Here is a 23,552-nt window from a genome sequence, read left to right as displayed (position 1 = left end):
AATTACAAAATAATGTAATCCATGTATAATAAATGTAATCCTGTAATCCAGTACAGTTACTGAGAAATGTGTAATCAAATTACAGTTACTTATGAAAATGTTAATAATTACATTACTGTAAAAGCTAGGATATGTTGAATAATATTAATTTGTTTAATTGATTTAATCCCAAATTGCATTGACTGCTCTAAAAATATGAGACTCCAATGTTTCAGGAGTTTAGGACACAGAATAGGACACATGCTTATTCAATAACTGTTTTGCAGAAAAGGACTGCATCTTGAGTTTACTGCTGTTTCTAAATCATGGTACTTTCTACCGGGTGTCTGTTAGATCACAACACTGGAAAGGAGAGCATTATGAATTGTTCCTAACTGAAACTGTTAAATAAAATAAACATTTTGCATAGATGTGACTAGAATGCGGTTGTCACTCCCGTATTTTACTGAACTGTGTGTACAGAATGCGATTAAGCACTAAAAGGTGAACTGACAACCGAATTTAGCTGCAGTGTGTACGTGGCCTTAGATGAAGTGTGCGTTCACTCTTGTAGTTTGGTTCGTTTGGTCCAGACCAAAAAAAAACAAAACAAAAAAAAACATGTAGTCCTGGTCCGATTAGCGTTCAGATTGGCAATTTTATCACCGAAGCAAAAGATACTGAACCTAAAGGCATAGGGATACATTCACAACCTGATTGTTTGGATTTTATGACGTATTGCCTATTTTGAGACGGAACTTGCCGAACATCCAAAACAATGCTGTGTGCTGAGATAAATGCGCTTTTTGTGTGTGCGTAGCCTGCATATGATGGTATTTCGGCCAGCTGGGAACTCATGAAGAGCTTATAAAATGTGTAAAGGAGTCAAAACAGCAGTGGGAATTCCTCCATCACGCACACAAACGATCTGCTTTGTGGAGACGCGCATATTATGCCTGTGATGGGTAAACCCGCGACTATGATGAGAAAAACCGATATTCGTGAGGATTCTGTCCTTTTTAGGGTCTCATCTTCATGTTTTTGGTTCATTTACATGTCTTTGGTCCGTGTTCATATATCATTCGAACCGCACCAGAGTTCGTTTGGAAGCGGTCCTGAGTTTTGTTTGGTGCGCACCAGGGTTCGGATGGCAGCGTTCACACATGTTCAAATGAACCGCACTAACAGAGCAATCTCACTAGGGTTCGTTTTTATAGAACCAAACATGACAAGTGTGAAAACTCCCTTACAGTATTCTGATTACAGGTTCAGTCCCCCTTCGGAGTAACCTATGATTAAGGGCCTTACTAAAGGTGACACTTCATAGATTAACTCACATCTTTAGCCACTAGGCCACACTGCACTTTACAGCATAGAAAGTGTTTACTGTGGATTACAGTCATAGCGTGGCACACACAGCTTTTCTGACTTTCTGTTTGTCGAGATTAGTGGAGCAAAGGGCACTGGATTGCACTTGTCGACTAACTCCTGACTGCAGTTCATTGAACTCAGTTACAAGGTTAATCCCAGCAGTTGTTGCTAGTCGGATAAAGCAGGTGTCATCACGCACCCCGAGGAGAGACGGCATGTTTTTGCTGCTGCATTGTGCTCTTCCTGCCTAGGGAAAGAAGCACCGGTCCTAATGACTCTCTTCGCAGATAAGTGAGCGACGCGGCCACAGCTGGCTCTGAATCCTCGGGTCAGTCTGAGAGGAGAGAAGGATTAGGCACACTGATAGAGTTAAGCCATTGGTTTATAGACCTCAATGGGCATCTAATGGGGAACAGTCCTTGGAGGAGATGCAATCAGTCCTGGTTGATTCATGCTTTAAATAAGACAGATGGGAAGCGAATCTTGCTGCATTTAGCTGCAATGTGGAACTACTGCTCAGCAGCACCAGTACCCACGCTTTCCTGTGCGTGTTGCACGCCCTCTTGAGAAGGGCAATATTTCCCCCTCGTGTCCCTCACAGTGAAGTGGGTTGCAAAGTTGATGAGCTGTTGTGTAAGAACACATCCTTCCTGTTCTATTGTACTGCTAGTGTACAACTCAATTGGGACAAGTTACCATGATGACAATATAATTCCCAGGTTTAATCATGATTTGATTGAGCCAGCTAGTTTAGATTAGTTTAGAGTTGCAGTCTATGTAGTAATTTAGTCAATTTTAGCAATAGCAATATAGTAATTTAAAAGTTGATTAAGCAAATGAATTTCTTTAACAATGGCCACTTTTGGCCCAGTCTTAAGACACACTCTTAACACTCTTACTAGTTTTTTTCTTTGTTTGTTTGTTTGTTTTTGTCCATTAACAACTTCCAACAGCATATAGTTGTACATCATTGAATGTCATTTTTTTCTGAAAGTAATAAAAACTTTTACCACAATGTAATTTCCATTCCAGTCTTTTTATTTTTAAATAAAATGGTCAATTATTTTGTTTTTACAATTAGCATTCTGTGTATCACAATAAAAAAAAAAAAAAAAAGAAGCAATATTAACTTTGCAAATTTTTTTATGTGGCAGAAATGACACTGGGAAAAGCCGTAATTTTTATTTTTTACATATTGAATCACATTTATTTTTTTAATATATACAAATTAATACTGTCAAACAATTAATTGCAATTAATCGCATCCAAAATAAAAGTTTGTTTTTACTAGTGGTGGGCCGTTATCGGCGTTAACGTGAGACTCTTATTGGGCGATAAAAAAAAATATTGCCGTTAATCTATTCTCAAAGTTGGGTTGGGAGCTGGGTCTATACTACGCAAGCTATGATGACTTTCACCTTGATAGTTTAGCGCGGACGTATACCTAGCCGAACTGACCCTTCGCAAAGACGCGCCCCCCTTAGTTACTGTTGCTTTGTCTGTCAAGCCGTGGCGTGGCGCTGTGACGCCAAACACAGTGATAATTGCATCACGGAGCAAAGAGGATACTGACAACACGTCGACAGACAAGACAGAGCAGGTTACTTATGATATTTAACAAAGTCCCAGCTTTAAAACTGTGTAGTTTTTTAAGAAATTCAAACAATAAAACCCGTTTTCTTTAATGTGTCGTGACCATGGTCGTGACAGATTGCTGTAATGCCTCAACTCAAGAGGCTCGTAAACCAATCATCTTTTACTACGAGTCCATTTATAGCATCAAATAAACATGAATGAACATGAGAATCAATGTTGTTTCAAACGCGGAAAGATGTCAATATACAAAATATAATATACAAAAGTTTAACTCCACCGAAGTTAATCTTCTAACTCCTATCTGCTTTGTCGGACAAAATGGCGGATTACTTTTAGTCATTTTCTGCGTCCCAATTCGCCTACTTGTACTACGCCCTAAAAGTATGTACTCTTTCTGTGAACAAAAAGTACTTACTTTTTAGTGTGTAGCAAAAGAGTAGACAAGCTTTGGGACATACTATCACGTCATACAATTGCGTCTTTGCTCTCTATCGCATCCAGTCACCGTAAACTGCCCTGTCAATCGTCTTACATCCTCCACATTTCATTTAGCTAATTTCCTACCGTATCGGAGAGAAATGCAGCACGTTGAACATATTAATGCATAATGATGCATTTAAAATGTAATGGCCAATCAGATCTTTATAAAAGTCCACATTGGTATTTGCAGCGTCGATCGTGCATATTCGCCATGTTTTGTAGTTTTTAACACTTTTTACTCGTGTTTGTAGTTCTGAACTGAATCCTCGTCCAACGCACAATGGGTTGTGGGCAATATTAGCCTTTATAGTGTGCACGGATTCACACTTCGAAAATCTACCGGAAATAGTAGACCATCCGGGGACTTTTGGCATACTCTTTTCAACATACTATGCTTTGGGACACACTTTAATCTCACATACTATTTAGGATGGATAAGTACGGACATTGGGACGCAGGGACAATTTGGGTATCTCACATATTCTGAATGTCTTCGGCAGAATTCAAATGAGCCAATTTAATCTAGATTAAAAAAATTAATCTATGCCCACCACTAGTTTTTACATAATATATGTGTACTGTGTATAATATATATGTAATAATTATGTAATTATGCACACATGCATGTATATATTTAAGAAAAAAATATATACATGTTATATTAACGTTATATTTATATATAAAATATTTATATTTATAAATAAATTATATAAATATATATACAGTATATACATATATTTATTAAATATATACATATATGTATGTGTATTTAAATATACATAGTAATTAAGCACAGTACACACACATATATTATGAAAAAACAAACTTTTATTCTGGATGCGATTAATGGCGATTAATCGTTTGCCACACTAATAAAAATATAATGGTTAATAATAATTTTATTTTTTAGAAATTTATTATTTTTCAGCAAGGATGCATTAAAAGACTTTTAAATTGTTGCGAAATATTTCTATTACAAATAAATGCTGTTCTTTTGAACTTTCTATTCATCAAAAAATCTTGAGAAAAAAGTATTGTGGTTTCCACAAAATAACAATGTTTTAAAAAATATATAAAAATCTTATTGCCCCCAAACTTTTAAATGGTAGTGTTTATTAAAAAAAGACTGTTGAAAAGCAGCAAAACTAAGTGAAGACTGTATGATAAAAAGTCTCAGAGATCATCATTTATTGAGAAATCTGTTAGTTTGAATAAAAAATAAATCATTGGACATAATTGTGCCTAAAGTTGAAGAAACACTTATGTATATGCACTTCATTCATTCTCTTTAAGGCCTGTGTATTTATTTTCCAGCGGTACTTGTTGCATTCAAATATTGGCATCAGTCTGCCTCTACAGTTTACCCCCTACCAGAAACCTAAGATAAACAGTTATTCCACTGCTTTCAGCTCACCCATTTTGCTTAATTACAGAGCTAAACTAATGACAGGATCTATTAACTGATGCAAGACAGAATGAGCACTGTGTTTGTAAGCATGCTTGAACGTGAACGGCCCTCGTGCATGCCGATGAGTTGTGTATTTGGCTCCTGCGGGGCCACAAGAGAGTCCCGCTGTCTCAGGCGATACAGAGCCTTTCGTGCGAGTACGCCGAACCGGATCCACGCTAATTGATCAGGATCCCAGGCTTGTCGGAACAGGAGGAGGAAGGGCAAAAGTGCGCCCCCATGCCGTGTGGACCACTTTGAGAACCCTGGGAGAAATCCAATACCTTGCTCTGGCGATATATGCAGACATGATCGTTAGGAACCCAGGGTTACAGATTTCCCCACAGGCCCTGGTTCTCATGCAGAGCAGGCAGCTTCAGGCTGTGGACTCCTCTGCATTAAGGCTCAGGCTAGACTGTCTGGCTGCGAACAACAGATAATGACATTAGATGTATTGTTTCAGCAGATGCTCAGACACATTCAGGCTCTTAGCAGAGGCTCTCTGCAGTTGGGAGTCTTGTTTAGTTGTTATCTGAGAGCGTGTTTCTCATGTTTGATAACGGCTGTTATGCTAAGTGCCTTCATGGAAGACTAAACCCAAAAATCTTGTTTTCACACTGTAAAAGAAAATGTGATTTTGCCCATTATATCACAAACTAGTGTTGTCATAGAAGACATGGCTTTTCTGAGCTGCACAAGGGGTGAACACTCCAAAAAAAATTGTTGATGAGTTTTTTTTGTTGTTGTTTTTTCCAGTTAAAATAACAGAAAAAAAAAAACTTAAATAAAGAACATCATACTTGAGAAGCAACAATGCATAATATGTGACCCTGGACCACAAAACCAGTCATAAGGGTCAATTTTTTGATTTTCAGATTTATACATCATCTGAATGCTGCATAAATAAGCTTTTTATTGATGTATGTTTGTTAGGACAGGACACTATTTGGCTGAGATACAACCATTTGAAAATCTGGAATCTGAGGGTGCAAAAAAAAAAATCTTAATATTGAGAAAATCGCCTTTAAAGTTGTCCAAATGAAGTCGTTAGCAATGCAGATCCACTCACAAAAATACATTTTTGATATATTTACTGTAGGAAAAAAATATCTTCATGGAACATGATCTTTACTTAGTATCCTAATGATTTTTGGCATAAAAGATAAATCGATAATTTTGACCCATACAATGAATTGTTGTCTGTTGCTACAAATATACTCATGCTACTTATGACTGGTTTTGTGGTCCAGGGTCACATATATATATTGGCTTTCTAGTTGAGAGTGTTTCATGAGAATGTTGTTTGAAGTGTAAAACAAGTTTAAAACAAGTGGAAAAATTTGCCAGTGCAATAATAATAAAAACAATTAGTGCTGTCAAATCGATTAATCGTGATTAATTGCATCTAACATAAAAGTTTGTTTACATAATGTGTGTATAATATATAATTACATTTATATATTATTATTTATAAATATGTCTCTGTATAATATTTATACACACATATATTATGTAAGCAAACTTTTTTTTTTAGATGCGATTAATCGCAATTAATCGATTTGACAGCACTACAAATACACTTAAATATGAGAAAAAGTCTTAATATATTTTGCTTTTATATGTAATTTTATCCTGTTTTAAAGGTTTGTAGATGTTTTAACTGGAAATCCATTCAAAAAGTTTTTTTTTTTTTTCTTTGTTTTTTTTTTGGAATTGAAGGGATACATTTTCTGCTCAGTGTTCAGTATTTTTATTTTGTATTCCAGTAAAAAAAAATATTTAAACATCCATGAAACAAGATAAAATAAATAAGATATTAAGACTTGTTTTCAGAGTGTATCTTGAATTAAGTTTGTTTTTTTAACCCATTGGCAAAATGTTTGTTTTGAATATAAACCATTTGAGTTTTTAATTTAATTTTAATTTAATTGCAAGCTACAGTCTTGTAGTGTGCGCTTGGCATAAGGAGACAAGTGAAAGACTTGGCATAAGGGGCCTCTTAAAATATTTCATCTTAAATTAGATGTCTTCCAGGAATGTTTATATTGTAACCTTGGTGCATTTGCACAATAAGATCTCAGTTCTACTGGTTATAACAGGACTGGCTTATTACTTGTTGAGACACAATTTCAGACTAGGAATAGGGATTTAACCCATTAAAGGACCCATTGAAGAGCTTTAACATAATTCTTACACTGCAAAAATATTTTTAATGAGTTTTTGAACACTTGAATTGTTTTCCTTTTTTTTCCCTGAAAATATATAAAATTATATTTAATTAAAATTTTAATTGACTTTTGTACATTTATATTCCAAGAAAAATTTTCCTGGAATATTAAACAAATACTATGACAATTTCTAGTACACAAAACCTTCACTAACATTGCAATTTGACTTCAGATGAAGCAATACCTCAAAAGTGAGTGAAAAGTTTTGATACTTTTGCAGCTTACCTTTTGGAACAGTTTTCATGTTGACTAAATAAATGCTGTCTATGTAGACGCCTCACAAGGTTTTGGAAAAGTGCCCCAGATCTTTTCTTCACTAGCACTGGTGTGACTAACGGCCTAACAGTGCCATGTGGGGGTCAGGACAGAGCTTAGCCTTCTGCAGTCTTACAAAGTAAGAACCAGGTTATACAAATCTACACAGGGCCTTCAAATCAATGTTTATCAGCCTCAAAATGTTTCATGCCATGTCTGGGATGCATACAGATGCAAACAGACAGCCACACAATTAAAGCTGTCAGACACAAACTCACAAGCATGGACACAAGAGGGCAGAGAGAGGCCAAGCATAAAAGATTACAGGAGTAGGGGGAGAAGTGGGGGAGATGAGAGGAGGTTGGGAATGCAGGCTCAGCAGCTAAGCATTACAGGAATTCAGTACATGCACACAATAGACGTAAAGGAATCTGCAGACCTTCAGCCTTTTGACAGCTGACAGAGCTTATTACTGAGACATGATGCCAACATAACCGCATATGTTAGGCCTAGAATAGTGTGTGATCCTGAATGCCAAAAAATTGCATTTAAACGTTAAAATTGACTGCTTTCCAAATGCATGTTTTGCACAAAAAAGTTTATTTTCATGATCTTTAATCAAAACTCTGGTCACACTTTAGATTAGGGTCCAATTCTCACTATTAACTATGACTTTTGCCTCAATAAACTCCGAATTACTGCTTATTAATAGTTGGTAAGGTAGTTCTTAAAGTTTAGGGATTGGGTAGGATTAAGGGATGTAGAATATGATCATGCAGAATAATGCATTAATATGTGCTTTACAAGTACTAATAAACAGTCAGTAATATGCATGCTAATAAGCAACTAGTTAATAGTAAGAAGTGGACCCTAAAGTAAAGTGTTACCAAAATGTTATTTTCCCATAAATGTCAAGGCCTTGCACACTATTAGGTAATGTTAACCAACAGGCAAACTGCTATTTAGGCACTTTTTAGCACATTTGCATTTACTGTAGCTCCGTTCTGGTATGTAACTCCCAGTTTTCAGAATCCAATCAGTTTCTGACAGATTATATAGAGCAGTTATTATCTGGCTTATTAGATGTTTGTGATAATGTCGAGTTTCACACATAAAACTGGTTTTGTAGTAAAGAATTCATCATTCAGTGAAAAACATTTAATTAACTGTAGATGCTTCTCGGTGTATTGTTTCATTGAAAGATGCAGAATCACTACACGGCTTGAGTTTGTTTCAGGAGTGGAGCTCTGCAGACTGCGTTGTCATTGATCCAGACTGCGGCTGCAGCCTCCAGTTACATGTCTCCTCCAAACAACAGCATCATCAAACAGAGCTCTTCCTTCTCCCTGACAGGCTCAATGAATAATTCTATCTGGAAGTTTGGCTACTGGTAAAGTGAAAAATGCCCCGAAAATAACTAAAAAATTTAAATTACACCTGAGGGTGAAAATATTCTTTGTAGATGTTTCGATAAGATGCCTTAAAGCTGACCTATTGAGAACAGTTGAGTCAGGACATCTCTTAAAAACAAAAATCTTTACTTACCATATGTCTATATCGGCTGATACTTGGCTATTATAAAATTGTCAGCTTCGGTCAATAAGTGAGTTTGAGATTTGTGTAATTTTAAAGATCTACAGACAGCCTTCTCACTGGGTGGACATGTTTACATTTACATTTCATAATTATAAGTTATAATTTATTATTATAAAATGTATTATAAATGTGGTATTATATAGGATCTGTAGATTTCAGCATCAACATTGGCCATTGAATAAATTGGTTGTACACATAGACACCAAGTTGAATGGTAACACAATGCCATTTGGGATAGTTTCACTTGAGTATAAGAAGCCACATGGGACTAACCTTTGCCCCAGATCCATTTTGTTGCCTCAGTTGTAACTCAATAGGAATATGATGAGGACCACAATATTTATTAGCAAATGTGATAAAGAAATGGTAAAGGGTCATATAGGTAGAATGATTACAGAATTTTTTTAGTTTCAAGCAAATAATCTGATTTCTGCCACAGCATTTCAGATGAGCACTTTAACCAACTATGTATCATATAGATAGATAGATCCATCCATCCATCCATCCATCCATCCATCCATCCATCCATCCATCCATCCATCCATCCATCCATCCATCAATCCATTCATTCATTCCAGAAATTGCATTCAAATATGTGACTTTGTTTGTTCCTGTTAGCCCCTTAATTGGTTGTTGAGCAACAACGGTCACTAAGTGGTTTATTAAGATCAATCAGCCATTCATTCATTTCATGCATGAGGCCTTGATTCAGATTTCCTACCCATTAATTGCATCAACATGCCTGAGAAATGCACGTTTTTTTCCCCTTCTCAATGTTTCAAGCACCTCACTCAGACAGACTTTGGTCTTTCAAGAATGACTCAAGTCCTTTTAATCTTGTTCTAATCTGTACAGCCTCTGAAAAGCACCAGCTCAGCTCTCCCCCTATGAACTTGCAGTGCACCAGTATTTTTTCCCCCTTTCCATGCCAGCCAACAGTTTCCATGGTAACAGCGGCTTTGAGGGGAGTATCACATCAGTGAAGCTCCTTCAGCCCAGCGCTGCGAGCAGATGTGTGTGCCGCACCAATCGCGCAGCTATGCACGGCTCAACCAAACGCTACAGATGAGAGGAGAGCGAGAGGGAGGAAAGAACAAATAGAACGGGAAAAGCCGAGCATCGGTTTTCACATGCAGCTGCTCCAGTGGTTAATGAATCTGTGAGTGTAACACAGTCCTTTCCTCTGACTTCCTGTACAGGGCTTTCTGAGCCGCAGACTGAAGGGTTCCATTAAACGCACCAAAAGCCAACCAAAGCTCGACCGCCACAGCAGCTTCAGGAACATCTTACCGGGCTTCAAGAGCACGGAGAATGACAGGTAAGGTGGAACCGTTGATTTTGTTGCTTGTAGCTTTGCGTTGCAGTTTAGAATCTTTTACACCTTCCTGTTGTTGCTTTATTATTTATTATTCATCCAACACCATGAATCCACCATCACATTGGCAGCTGTCAATACGTCCTTTCTGATGTGTCCTATACAATTCATGTTGTTTTTAATCACTCCGTGTTTCTAATTAAAGTTAATATTTTGATTTTGTGCCAACAAGTTGATGAACAGATCTCCTCTTGTCTGGTCTAAGTGCAACGTCTCTATTTGCAGCTTGCCATATCTCCTACAACATTCATCACGTTATTCTCTGAACGTTTAGCCTCTCTATTCATCTCTATTAGGATTGTTTAGAGTCACTTATTGCAGTGCTAAAATGTCTGAGTCATCTTTCTCCCTCATGAATAGGGATCACAGAGTGAGAAATGAATTGGATTACTCGCAGGATAAATGGTCTGGCCACAGTCTAATTTGCGAGAGATGCTTGTGAAATATTCGGCTCCTTGCGTGTTGTGCAGGTTGTCAAGAGAAGAAATATCAGGCTCCGGGATGCTGGGTCCATATGTTGTTTTGATGTGACTTCAATACAGTGACCTATGCGCAGCAGTTTGTTTTCTAGCCTCAGGTCAGTGTGCATTGCTTGTAGCACAGAATGTGCACAGAAGTGAACAGAGCTCATGGCGGACGGTAAAGTAAAGAGTTCAGATGATATTGCAATCACGTTTAGGTCTATATGGCTACTAACTTTGCCACTATAGAAAGTGATATCTCTCAACCTTCTTTACAAACATTTTTTCCTTGTGCAATAAAATTAAATGAGCCACAAATGGAGGCTTGCTCAGATCTCAGTGCTTCTCAGATTATTTTCCTGATTTTTCTTGTATGTTTCCCTTAGTTTGAGATATCATCTGAAATTCTGTTCAGATTTACAAAGATACCAAAAACTACAATCAAAAGTCTGGGATATTTTTGCGAACTTAAATATTTCACAAATTCTTTCAAGACCCAAACTTTTCCATTGGAACCCCTCCGGTCCAACTCACCCCACTCCGAGCGGGACTCGAACCAGTGTCTCTGGCATGGGTTGCGGGCACACTAACCAGGACGCTAAAGATCACAGCCTCTAGCATCAGTCGCTAGTGCGCCTTTTGAGATCAGAGGAGTGAAGTTTACGTGCACAGCTCTCACTAGCTGGCCTCTGCTACACTCAGCCCTCTAAACCAGTGTTTCTCAACCAAGGGTCCTTGGACCCCTAGTGGTCCTTGACATAATGCCAGGGGGTCCTTATAAAATATCTGAATATGAATATTTGTATATTTTATGTTCCCATAAAAGAAGAAGATAATGTATAATATAACTGACGATATGACTGAATATTGGACAAGTCAACTAATGTAGTAGTAAATTATACTTGATTGCATTTGATCATCACAAAGACATTAATGATATCAGTAAGCCAATATTATTCTGGGGTCTAAATATGACAGGGGTCCATTACTCAAAAAATGGATGGTTCTAAATATGACAGGGGTCCATTACTCAAAAAAGGTTGAGATTCACTGCTCTAAACCTCACTCCCATCCAGGTCATGGCACCAATGTAACCCCTCCGGACCTACTTGCCATGCTCCGAGTGGGACTCCAACCGGTATCTCTGGCATGGGATGTGGGCACACTAACAAGGATTTTAAAGACCGCAGCCTCTAGCATCAGTCGCTAGTGCACCTCTTGAGATCAGGGGAGTGAGGTTTACCTGCACAGCTTTGACTAGCTGGCCTCCGTTACACTCGCCCCCCTAAACTTCACTCCCGTTCGCGTCACGGCACCAATGTAACCCCTCCAGTCCTATTCGCCCCGCTCCAAGTGGGACTCAAGCTGGCGTCTCCGGCATGAGAGGCATGCACACTAACAATGACGCTAAAGACCACAGCTTTTAGCATCAGTCTCTAGTGCACCTCTTGAGATCAGGGGAGTGAGGTTTACCTGCACAGCTCTCACTAGCTGGCCTCCGTTACACTCACCCCCCTAAATTTCACTTTCGTTCGCATCACGGCACCAATGTAACCCCTCCAGTCCTATTCGCCCTGCTCTAAGTGGGACTCGAGCTGGCGTCTGCGGCATTAGAGGCATGCACACTAACAATGACGCTAAAGGCCACAGCTTTTAGCATCAGTCTCTAGTGCGCCTCTTGAGATCAGGGGAGTGAGGTTTACCTGCACAGCTCTCACTAGCTGGCCTCCGTTACACTCACCCCCCTAAACTTCACTCCCGTTCGCATCACGGCACCAATGTAACCCCTCTGGTCCTGCTCGCCCTGCTCCAAGCGGGACTTGAACCACCGTCTCCAGCACGAGAGGTGGGCACACTAACAATGACGCTAAAGACCACAGCCTCTAGCAACAGTTGCTAGTGCGCCTTTTGAGATCAGAGGAGTGAAGTTTACCTGCACAGCTCTCACTAGCTGGCCTCTGCTACACTCAGCCCTCTAAACCTCACTCCCATCCAGGTAATGGCACCAATGTAACCCCTCCGGACCTACTTGCCCTGCTCCGAGTGGGACTCCAACCGGTGTCTCTGGCATGGGATGTGGGCACACTGACAAGGATTTTAAAGACCGCAGCCTCTAGCATCAGTCGCTAGTACACCTCTTGAGATCAGGGGAGTGAGGTTTACCTGCACAGCTTTGACTAGCTGGCCTCCGTTACACTCGCCCCCCTAAACTTCACTCCCATTCGCATCACGGCACCAATGCAACCCCTCCAGTCCTATTCGCCCCGCTCCAAGTGGGACTCGAGCTGGCGTCTCCGGCATGAGAGGCATGCACACTAACAATGACGCTAAAGACCACAGCTTTTAGCATCAGTCTCTAGTACGCCTCTTGAGATCAGAGGAGTGAAGTTTACCTGCACAGCTCTCACTAGCTGGCCTCTGCTACACTCAGCCCTCTAAACCTCACTCCCATCCAGGTCATGGCACCAATGTAACCCCTCCAGACCTACTTGCCCTGCTCCGAGTGGGACTCCAACCGGTGTCTCTGGCATGGGATGTGGGCACACTAACAATGATGCTAAAGACCACAGCTTTTAGCATCAGTCTCTAGTGCGGCTCTTGAGATCAGGGGAGTGAGGTTTACCTGCACAGCTCTCACTAGCTGGCCTCCGTTACACTCATCCCCCTAAACTTCACTCCCGTTCACGTCACGGTACCAATGTATCCCCTCTGGTCCTGCTCGCCCTGCTCCAAGCGGGACTTGAACCGGCCTCTCACAAGAGGTGGGCACACTAACAAGGACGCTAGATCAGGGGAGTGAGGTTTACCTGCATGGCTGTTACTAGCTGGCCTCTGTTACACATCCACGTTTATTGCTCTCTGTTTTTATTGTATGTCAATACATGTATTGTCATTCTATTTTTATTTCTCCTATAGGAAACTGTAGAGGACATTGATACTTAAATGAAGCATATCAGAGATCCTCTGAGATATAAAAATTTCATATGACCGGTTAGCAGTTAGCAATATGAGTTTGAATCTGGCTTCTGCTTGTTGACCCATTATTTCCTGTCATCACCCTGTTGTACCATTCAACAAATGTGTCGAAAATGTATTTTATTATTTTCTCATCTTCATCTCATTCCAAACCTCATGGTAAATATACTGGCTATTCTTTTCCGTGTAATAAAAAGTAATGGGCATGTCGAGCTCCAAAGAGACAAAAAGCACTATAAAAGTGTCATTAGAAAGTCCATATGACTCACATGGCTATATTCCAAGTTTTCTGAACCCATACAATAGCTCTGTGAAATTTAAGCCACTATTGCCTGATAATTTTCCACTCAGTTGTTTATCTCAAATCAAATCTGGTGCCATTAGTTATTAGACACTTTTGTGGTACTTTTATGGTGCGTTTTATGGTTCCATTAACTTTCATTATAATGAAAAGAGTGGAATATTCTGCAAATGTTAGACTTTTAAAAAAGAAAAAATCTCATGCAGGTTTGAAACGATATGAGAGTGATAAATGATGACTGAATGAATGCTCAGTTTAGAGTCTGATATTCATCTGTTTACTACAAAAATGTGCCTTGAGTTCCTTTATTCTTCATTTTATATGTGTGTTGTGTGGGAAAGTATTTTCATTTACCCAGAAGAGAATCTCAAGAGCACAATCTCTTACATGGGAATTTGTTGAGTCACTCTACAGTCCTGTGGATATCATAGCAACCGCGGCAAAGATTTCTCCACAGCTCACCGTCAACCTTGTGCTTCTGTGTTGCTGTGGTGTTAGCAGGAAAAAATGGCCTTGCTTGTCCAGAGATTTTATGCCTCATTAGAGCAGCATATTATCCTGGGAGGGAGACCATCAGCTTCATGGCACCAAGGTGTGTGAGCTGGATATGACATGCACATACTGCTTTTCAGATGCTGTGGAAGACTCCATACCTGACTGGGCTCTGCCAGTCACAGTAAGTTAAGGGTCATTTCACACAGACATACCTGTTCAGCCTGCCTGGACCTGACGGTTGCAAAGCTCTAGTCGATGTTGTGTAGTTCAGTGTCTATCACCTCTGTAGTATTTTCCAGTCTAATATTTAGTGAAATTGGATCTATTTGTTTTTCTTTGCTTTCAAGTTTAGTTTGCTTTCCTGGTCTTTTTGTGCACAAATTATCCACGTATTTCCAAATATTTTTTTTTTTTGTGTGTTAATAGTTTTTAATCAAAATTTTATGATGTTTTTTAAATCCCTCCCCTACTCTTCAAGACCCAGTCAGTTCCCGATAGTCTCTATTTTATTTCTTATATATGACTTAGATTTTGGTTTGTGTTTTTTACTCTCTCTTTTTTTTTGTGCCACATTTTTAGTTTTTTCCCCCCCTCATTAAGTCTGTATTTTTCTTTGATATAACACTGTTTAATGTGCTGTAAATACACCTAAAGCTTGATTATACACATCAAAGCTGTCATTGCTTTCTTTATTTAACATGTAAACCAATGGCGTGAGTTGGGAGCGGAACAATCTTTTGGTCTAGCCAATGAGAGAAGGGGCGGAGCTGAAGGGTTTCTTAGTGTTTGGAAAACAGATGTTATTTTTCCAGTTTTTAGAGCTAAAAGTGGTGCAGAAATTACCAACATGATCTGCTTAATGATCTGTTTTCACATATTTAGCCTTTTACAGTCATAAATTTAGGTTATTAAAAATGCATGACATTGGATTGAATTATTACATTGGATTTTTAGCATCATTCTGCTTGTAGAGGACATTATCTTGAACAGTGTTGTTCTGTTGCGCACTGATGGCCAGCATCAGTATGTGGAATCTGCGGTTTTATCCTTTAGGCACTCTATTATAGTGCATACTTTACCTTTTTACCTTTTAACTCTATAAAAGCTTCCATTTAGATATCTGATGTCCTTTTGGGTGAAGAATAAGCTTTTAAGCTCTTAACTGGCAAATCCAAAACATTTTTTGATAAAGTGACATGAAAGGAAAGTTGATTTGCTTTATAGTGGAAGGATGAAAATGCTAATTTTTTGTAGTTAAATATTTTGGGGAGCACTTTATAATTTAAGTTATAAACAACATTATTTAATGCTACTATAAGGTGAATTTTGTAAATTATGCATCAGTAGTGTCACATTATGTATGACTTATAGGTGTCTGTGATTATTAAACTTGGAAAGGAGTAAGTTGACATGGAAAAATAACATACTTAATACTACCATTTAAAAGTTTTGGGGTCAGTATGTTTTTTTTTTTTTTTGTTGTTTGTTTGTTTTTAAATAACTTAATGCTTTTATTTAACAAAGGATACATTAAATGTTACAAAAACTCAGTTCTACATACAGTATATGTTCTTTTGAACTTTCTTTTAACCAAATCCTGAATAAATTGTTTTAAACATCGATAATAGTTTCTTGAGCATCAAATCAGCACATTAGAGTGATTTCTGAAGGATCATGTGACACTCAAGACTGGAGTAATGATGCTGAAAATTCAGCTTTGCATCACAGGAATAAATGACATTTTAAAATGTATTTGAATAGAATAATATTTCACTTAATTGTTGATCAAATAAATGCAGCCTTGGTGAACATGAGACTTAAAAAAAAAAAACTTACTGACCTCAAACTTTTGAACAGTAGTGTATACAAGAGAACAGTACTTGTTATATATTAAATTATGAAAATATAGTTTGACATTTCAATGCATTATGTAATGATATATATATATTGTAATATTATTTGAAAAATAATAAAATATATATAAAAAAAATATTTTAAAATATTATATAAAAAATATTTAAAATTGTCACATGCACGTCCAAGTGGAGAGATCAAACTGACACACAAAACACATGACATTCAGCCTTAGGAGATCTCTTTACATTACAGCCTTTGAAAAGGACATTGGGCTTTACCTATTGATTTGAACTCTTTTTGTTTCCCCAACAACCATTATCCGAACAATAACGGCAGTGAGATCTCTTCATCCTCATGTAATTGAACGAGGAGGTGGTGTCGTCTCAGCAGCGTGATGGATAGCGCTATTCAAAGCATGTTTTCATTCGGCAAAGGCCATTTTCTTCACCTCTGCCTTGCACTTCTGTAAATGTATCAAGAGTTATAGCTGCAAATTTCTTTATTTTTAATCTAAAGACATGCTCTTGAAACCAATTACTGAAGCGTCATGTTGTTGTTGTTGTTGTTTTTTTTAAGGGTCTCTGGCATCATCCGTTTGGACAGAGTGTGGTTTCCAGGTCAGCCTCCCTTCTCGCTGATGGCTGTTTTGCCATGTCCCACTTAATTACAGGCCTGGGAGTCTTGTAATAGAGAGAATGCATGGCCTTACTGCACTCTACTAATACCAAGAGACATGCTCGCCCAGGGCGTGCCAGTGTTTTAGTGTGCACCCTACTCCACAGATTACTGTCTTCATTTCTCTCTGGGTTTGTGTGTGTGTGTGTGTGTGTGGGGGGGGGGGGTGTTCTTTGTCTTTCTTCTGTAGATGAATGGAGTAATCAGAAGCTGTTATGTTATTTTGTTTACTTAGTGACCTGCGAATTCCACCACAGATTGTCTCATGGTCACAAATCGATGTGTGAAATCTATGATACCCCAGATATCTGTGTAAGAGCATCATTTGGAAAGCATTGTGTTGTATTTTAAGCACTATATTTGTGTACAAACATCTGATAAACATCTTAAAAAGGATTTGAGATCAGAAGTGTCACAAAAACATCTGTAAAGCCATTCTGACATCCGTCAGGAAACATTTTAGCAGTAGACTGAAGATGAAAACTCTCTAAAAATTGCACATTTCAAATGAAAACTTGAAGACTTTGAATAGATGTATGTGTGCTATCAGTGTATTTGTTGGATCTGCAGAAAACTAAACTAGCAGTCATATATTTCAGTAGTGGAGATTGGGGATAGTTTCACACTTTTCACTCCAGTGAATATTTCTGAGAAATTAATTATTTAAAAGTCAGTTTCTACATACAATAGTCACAAACCTAAAGTCTTTTACCATCTAGTAGTCTAGTAGAAACCTAAAGTCTAATATTTCTACCATTGTTGACCAGGAGAAACATACTGTTCCTTTTAAGACACGTTGGCCCAATCCACCTTATTTTTCAGTTAAGAGCAGGCACGGCCATTTGTAATTTAAATGTGTTTTGCTTCCGGTGTCATTCGCTTCCAGTTATTTTTAGCTGTACAAAACAGCAGCTTAATATTGCAAACTGGTATTTTTTACCATATTATTTTATTTTAATGTATTGTCTTAATTATAAACACATTGGTTTGTAGCGCAAACAGTTTTACAGTTTACTGTACATGGATATTCTTCTCGTCATTTCCCTATAGCGGCTAATAAATTGGAAGTCTCACACGTTCACAGAAAACACCTTACTTGTGCGTTGAAAAATAAGGTAGATAGAGGGCCACATTATCATATTATATGGGTTTAAACCTCCCATTAAATAACCTATTATTAGTTTTTAGGCTGAATTTATAGAAAAACTATTGTGAAGGAACTGCACTTTGTGGAACTGCAAAACTGTTGTATTGTACTACAGATAATGAATTCATAATTGTATAAAATTATAACATTTATTACATATTATCTGACAGCTTTGCCCCTGCCTGAATGTTTATTAAAAAAATAGCCTTGACCAACAGCTATTGCGAAAATATAACAATGTGAAAATTTTAGTTCATTCTAACGAAACGTGTGGACCTCTTTATGAAAAGCCAACCTCTTTAATAATACATGTGCAAGTTGTCACTATTGACTCATATTGATTAAAGGCATACTGGAAACCACTGTCCCTCAGTATGTGGCGTCCCAGGAGATGGGGGAAGGGTGCAGCGAGCGGGTGCAGGATGGTGGTTTGGTTTGAAGACATGTGTGATGTGAGGGCTGTGGCAGTCTGCCCATAATGGATTAGCCTCATTAAATTCAAACCTGCATTCCACACAGAGAAACACCCACGGCAGAGCTGTACATCCTCGCTTCCTTCGGTCCGTCTATCCCTCTCGTTTTGTCTCTGTCTTCCCCCACAGTACTCCATCTATCTGACAGGCTTTCTATCCCCCCACCTCTCTTTTTATTGGTTTCTGCTGTCTCTGCCCCACTAAAACCTGCGCTATATTTCTGCTTTTGACCCTCCAACAACCTCAGATATCAGCTATGAATATAACTGTCATGCTCATTCAGAGCATTTCTATGATTGGCCAAGGACTTTCACTGGTTATTGAATTGATTATGTTTTTTTTTGTTTTTTTTTTCACATGAGACTGAGGTTTTATCTCTCAAGGTCTGCATTTAATAGCAAACTGAGCAAGCTTTGCGGCTTATTTACCATGGTAATCTTATAGAAAATTGATGCTTAGCACTTCATTTAGCTTTAGTGTGGTCATAAAACCTTTTATATATTCTGTGGCTGTGCATGTTTGTTAATGGTAATCTTACCAGTTGCATCGCTTTCTCAAGATTTTTTATTCTCACCTCCACAATTGAGCTTCCATTTTCTCCCTCTGAACTCTTTTAAATCTCTCATATATATATATTTACATTAGTTAACTACTTTAGTTAACATTAATTAACAGTGAAAAATACTTCTAACGCATGTATTAATCTTAGTTAATGTTAATTTCATAATTATACATTATTAAAAATCAAAAGTTATATCTGTTAATATTATTAATGGACTTGAGCTAAGATGAACTAACAATGGACAGTTGTATTTTTATTAAATAATACACTCTAAAAAATGCTGGATTGAAAATGGACAAACCCAGTCATTGGGTTGTTTTGACCAAGCGGTTGGGTTAATTGGTCAAAATTAAATATCAGACACATAATTACTAGAGGCAACTAAAATAATCAAAATGTGAACATTTATTAATAAGCAATTTAATAAATGTTTATTGCTTATTTATTATTCATTAAACTTATTAATAAATGTTTATTTATTCAACATATTAATAAATGTGTAACTTCCAACATATTTGGGTTCATTTTAAGCAAGCAATACAGTGATTGTTAAACGATAGTTGAGTAAAATAAGACTACCCAGCAGTTTGTGCAAACATTTAACCCAACAGCTGGGTTAAGACCACCCATTCACTGTGTTTGTCCATTTTCAACCCAACTTAGGTTGTTTTTAACCCAGCATTTTTTTAGAGTGTATTAACAAAGACTAATAAATACTGTAACAGATGTTTCCTCATTGTTAGATAATCCACTAACCAACATTTACTAATGGGACCTAAAGTACAATTTTTTTTTTTTTTTTTTTTTCAAATTTATTATATTGGTCAATATTGGTGACCTATTTTTACATTTAGATCACCTTTGCCTTTGTCTTTCACTAACTTAATAGTTAATATTTAAAAATGCAAATAATTAAATAACACTGTTAAATGTAATCTCTAGCAAATCTGAAAATGAAGATCCTTTATATATATATAATTGAAATACTGTCTATTTGTATCTATTTGTATTTGTATCAGCCTGAATATTTGAATATTTTTGACAGGAAAGGCCTTGATACAAAACATGACCATCAATTCAGTGTTACGTAAAGCTTTCTCTTTGACCCAGCAGTTCAATGACACTCTTTATTGGCAACATTTCCCTCCTTGTCTTCATTTCCCTCTCATTTTGAATGCTTGACATGGTATATTATATAGATCGGGCCTGTGGATGATGTATAGTAATGCAATTCTTGTAAGCAGGGCTGTGTTTGACATCTTCACGGACAAGGACGGTGACCTCTCTATCCCACAAATCTTTATTCTGAGGAATCACTGAATCTCATTGTTATTATGTGAAGTAATACTTGAGCCAAAGGACAGAATAACCTTCTTGATAAAACAACTTCTAGCTGAATGACTACTGAATTTAAATTCAACACAGTATAGCAGGAAGTCCTCGGGTATTGTTTAAGGATTTTTCTAGGGACAAGCTGTATTGACAGCCATCTGTGACATGCTGGTGGTTATCTCAGGAATTAGTTTTGACACATCACTAGTATTGCAGAATGATAAACATTAAAATATATAACGTTTCAAAAGTGTATATATTTTTGTTAACCGTTTACTATATGTCTTGGAGTATCGCAATAATATCATATCATGAATTCAGTATCGTGATATGTATTGAATCGTTACACCCCTATTAAATGCAATACTGAGTTCATTTTTTGGTAGCTCATACCCAGAAGATAATTTAGAAACTTTACAGCTCAAATAACACACAGTTTTATACGGAAGATTTAATAGGGGTTCTTTAAGTAAATATGAGCTTCATATTTCTGCTTTTAAACTCCGTCTTGCTTCCTAGACTTTCATTGTCAGCATAGACCTTTCATTTTTACAAGCTGAGGGACAGATCAAAATAATTTGGTAATTGTGAAAGCAGGTTTGAACCTGGAACGTTCTTTTAATTATTGTAAAGACATTACATCATCAAACTAAAGCAATGAATTTTGGTTTGAGCCAACAAAGTAAATTAAATTAGGGATTGCAGTATAATTTAATAACCTTCAGATTTTTTTTTGTTATTTCTTGTACTAATTCATACAAAACAGTTTGCATAAGTGTGATGGTGCAATTGAGGATAAAACTGAATAGATAGATTGCAATTTACATCTTAAAAGATGGCTTACCTTTGCCCTGTCATTTTGACAGCAGAGAATGCTGTTTGGCTCTAGCAATGGGTCTTTTTGCAATGACCATGACCTGAGAAAATTGATTTACTCTAAGAAGAAATGTCTTTCTAATTCACACTCAAATCCAGGAGGATAGCAGAGAGAGAAACGGCTTGAACGCAGCTGTCATTTCTGTCACCTGATTCTTTCTGTGCATTGTACAGTGGTTGAGTTGAGGCTTCAGACACAGCATGAACGTCAGTCATTACTCCACCGTCACTCACAGCCTGTCAGCATCTCGCAGATCCCGCCCGACAGCCCGTCGTCTTCTGGAATTTTCCAAACGCCTGTACCATGCAGATCACTCTTGCTTCATAATTGCCCAGAATATTTTACATGAGGTATGTCAGATATAAAAAACAAACAAATGTGAGGCAGAAATTGCCTGTCAAGTTGGTAGGTTTTCTACTGCAATCAAGACTGACAGTGAAGAGGAAAAATTGTTGAATAAAGTCGTTATTTTTGTTTTGTTTTTGCACACAAAAAGTATTCTCGCCGCTTCATAACATTAAAGGTGCCCTAGAACTTTTTTAAAAAAAGATGTAATATAAGTCTAAGGTGTCCCCTGAATGTGTCTGTGAAGTTTCAGCTCAAAATACCCCATAGATTTTTTTTTTAATTCATTTTTTTAACTGCCTATTTTGGGGCATCATTATAAATGAGCCGATTCAGGGCTACTGGCCCTTTAATTCTCGTGCTCCACGCCTCCAGAGCTCGCGTTTGCCTTGAACAGTGCATAAACAAAGTTTACACAGCTAATATAACCCTCAAATGGATCTTTACAAAGTGTTCGTCATGCATGCGGCATGTATGCGTCGGATTATGTGAGTATTGTATACTGTTATATTGTTTACATTTGATTCTGAATGAATTTGAGGCTGTGCTCCGTGGCTAACGGCTAATGCTACACTGTTGGAGAGATTTATAAAGAATGAAGTTGTGTTTATGAATTATACAGACTGCAAGTGTTTAAAAATGAAAATAGCGACGGCTCTCTTGTCTCCGTGAATACAGTAAGAAACGATGGTAACTTTAACCACATTTAACAGTAGATTAGCAACATGCTAACGAAACATTTAGAAAGATAATTTACAAATATCACAAAAAATATCATGTTATCATGGATCATGTCAGTTATTATTGCTCCATCTGCCATTTTTCACTATTGTTCTTGCTTGCTTACCTAGTCTGTTGATTCACCTGTGCAGATCCAGACGTTACTGGCTGCCCTTGTCTAATGCCTTTCATAATGTTGGGAACATGGGCTTGCGTATGCAAATATTGGGGCGTACACCCCGACTGTTATGTAACAGTCGGTGTTATGTTGAGATTCGTCTGTTCTTCGGAGGTCTTTTAAACAAATGAGATTTATATAAGAAGGAGGAAACAATGGAGTTTGAGACTCACTGTGTGTCATTTCCATGTACTGAACTCTTGTTATTTGACTATGCCAAGATAAATTCAATTTTTCATTCGAGGGCACCTTTAAGGTTGAACCACTGTAGTCACGTTGACTATTTTAATGACGTCTTTACTACTTCTCCAGACCTTGAATGTGGTAATTTCGTTGCTTTCTGTGGGAGATAAAAATCCTCTCGGATTTTTGAAAATTGATGAAAATCCTTCATCAAAAATATCTTCATTTGTGTTCCGAAGATGAACAAAGGTCTTGCGGGTTTGCACGATGCAAGCACGATGCAAACCTGCAGTTGCAATTGTGCTGCTTACTAGAGCTGTGTGAAACAGGCCTAAGTGTGTAACTGTGTCTGGCAGATTCACTCGAGTTCAGGGATCAATGACAAATCAAATTATCAGATAAGCCTTTGCTATAATGCGCAGTAATCTTTCAACCAGTGGTTCTGCTTGGCCATTGCAATCGTTTTTATGTTCTATCTACGCTACTGCACTTTTTTTTTAATGACCACACACACACACAGAGACACAAAATTGCCATTTCTTCACAGGGTTCAGTGCGGTTCACTTTTGTTGAGACTCTCAGACAGGTCTCCTTTGTCACAGCCTTCTTTTGAATTTGAAGCAGTATCTTATACCCTTTGTGA

The 23,552-nt window shown here is 37.7% G+C and overlaps 1 protein-coding gene across 6 annotated transcripts in view; it reads left to right on the top strand.

Annotated features, from left to right (window-relative positions):
* The window catches only part of dab2ipa (DAB2 interacting protein a), a 129,489-nt gene that overhangs the window by 54,707 nt on the left and 51,230 nt on the right, over positions 1-23,552 (top strand). For all 6 annotated transcript variants that reach the window (XM_048208851.1, XM_048208852.1, XM_048208850.1 and 3 more), the window contains one exon: positions 10,152-10,270. In XM_048208851.1, the coding sequence (XP_048064808.1) occupies positions 10,152-10,270 (119 nt within the window). The remainder of the gene's footprint in view (positions 1-10,151; positions 10,271-23,552) is intronic.

This window comes from Megalobrama amblycephala, linkage group LG12 (assembly GCF_018812025.1).
Source record: "Megalobrama amblycephala isolate DHTTF-2021 linkage group LG12, ASM1881202v1, whole genome shotgun sequence".
NCBI lineage: Eukaryota > Metazoa > Chordata > Actinopteri > Cypriniformes > Xenocyprididae > Megalobrama > Megalobrama amblycephala.
This window is presented reverse-complemented; position numbering and strand designations above follow the sequence as displayed.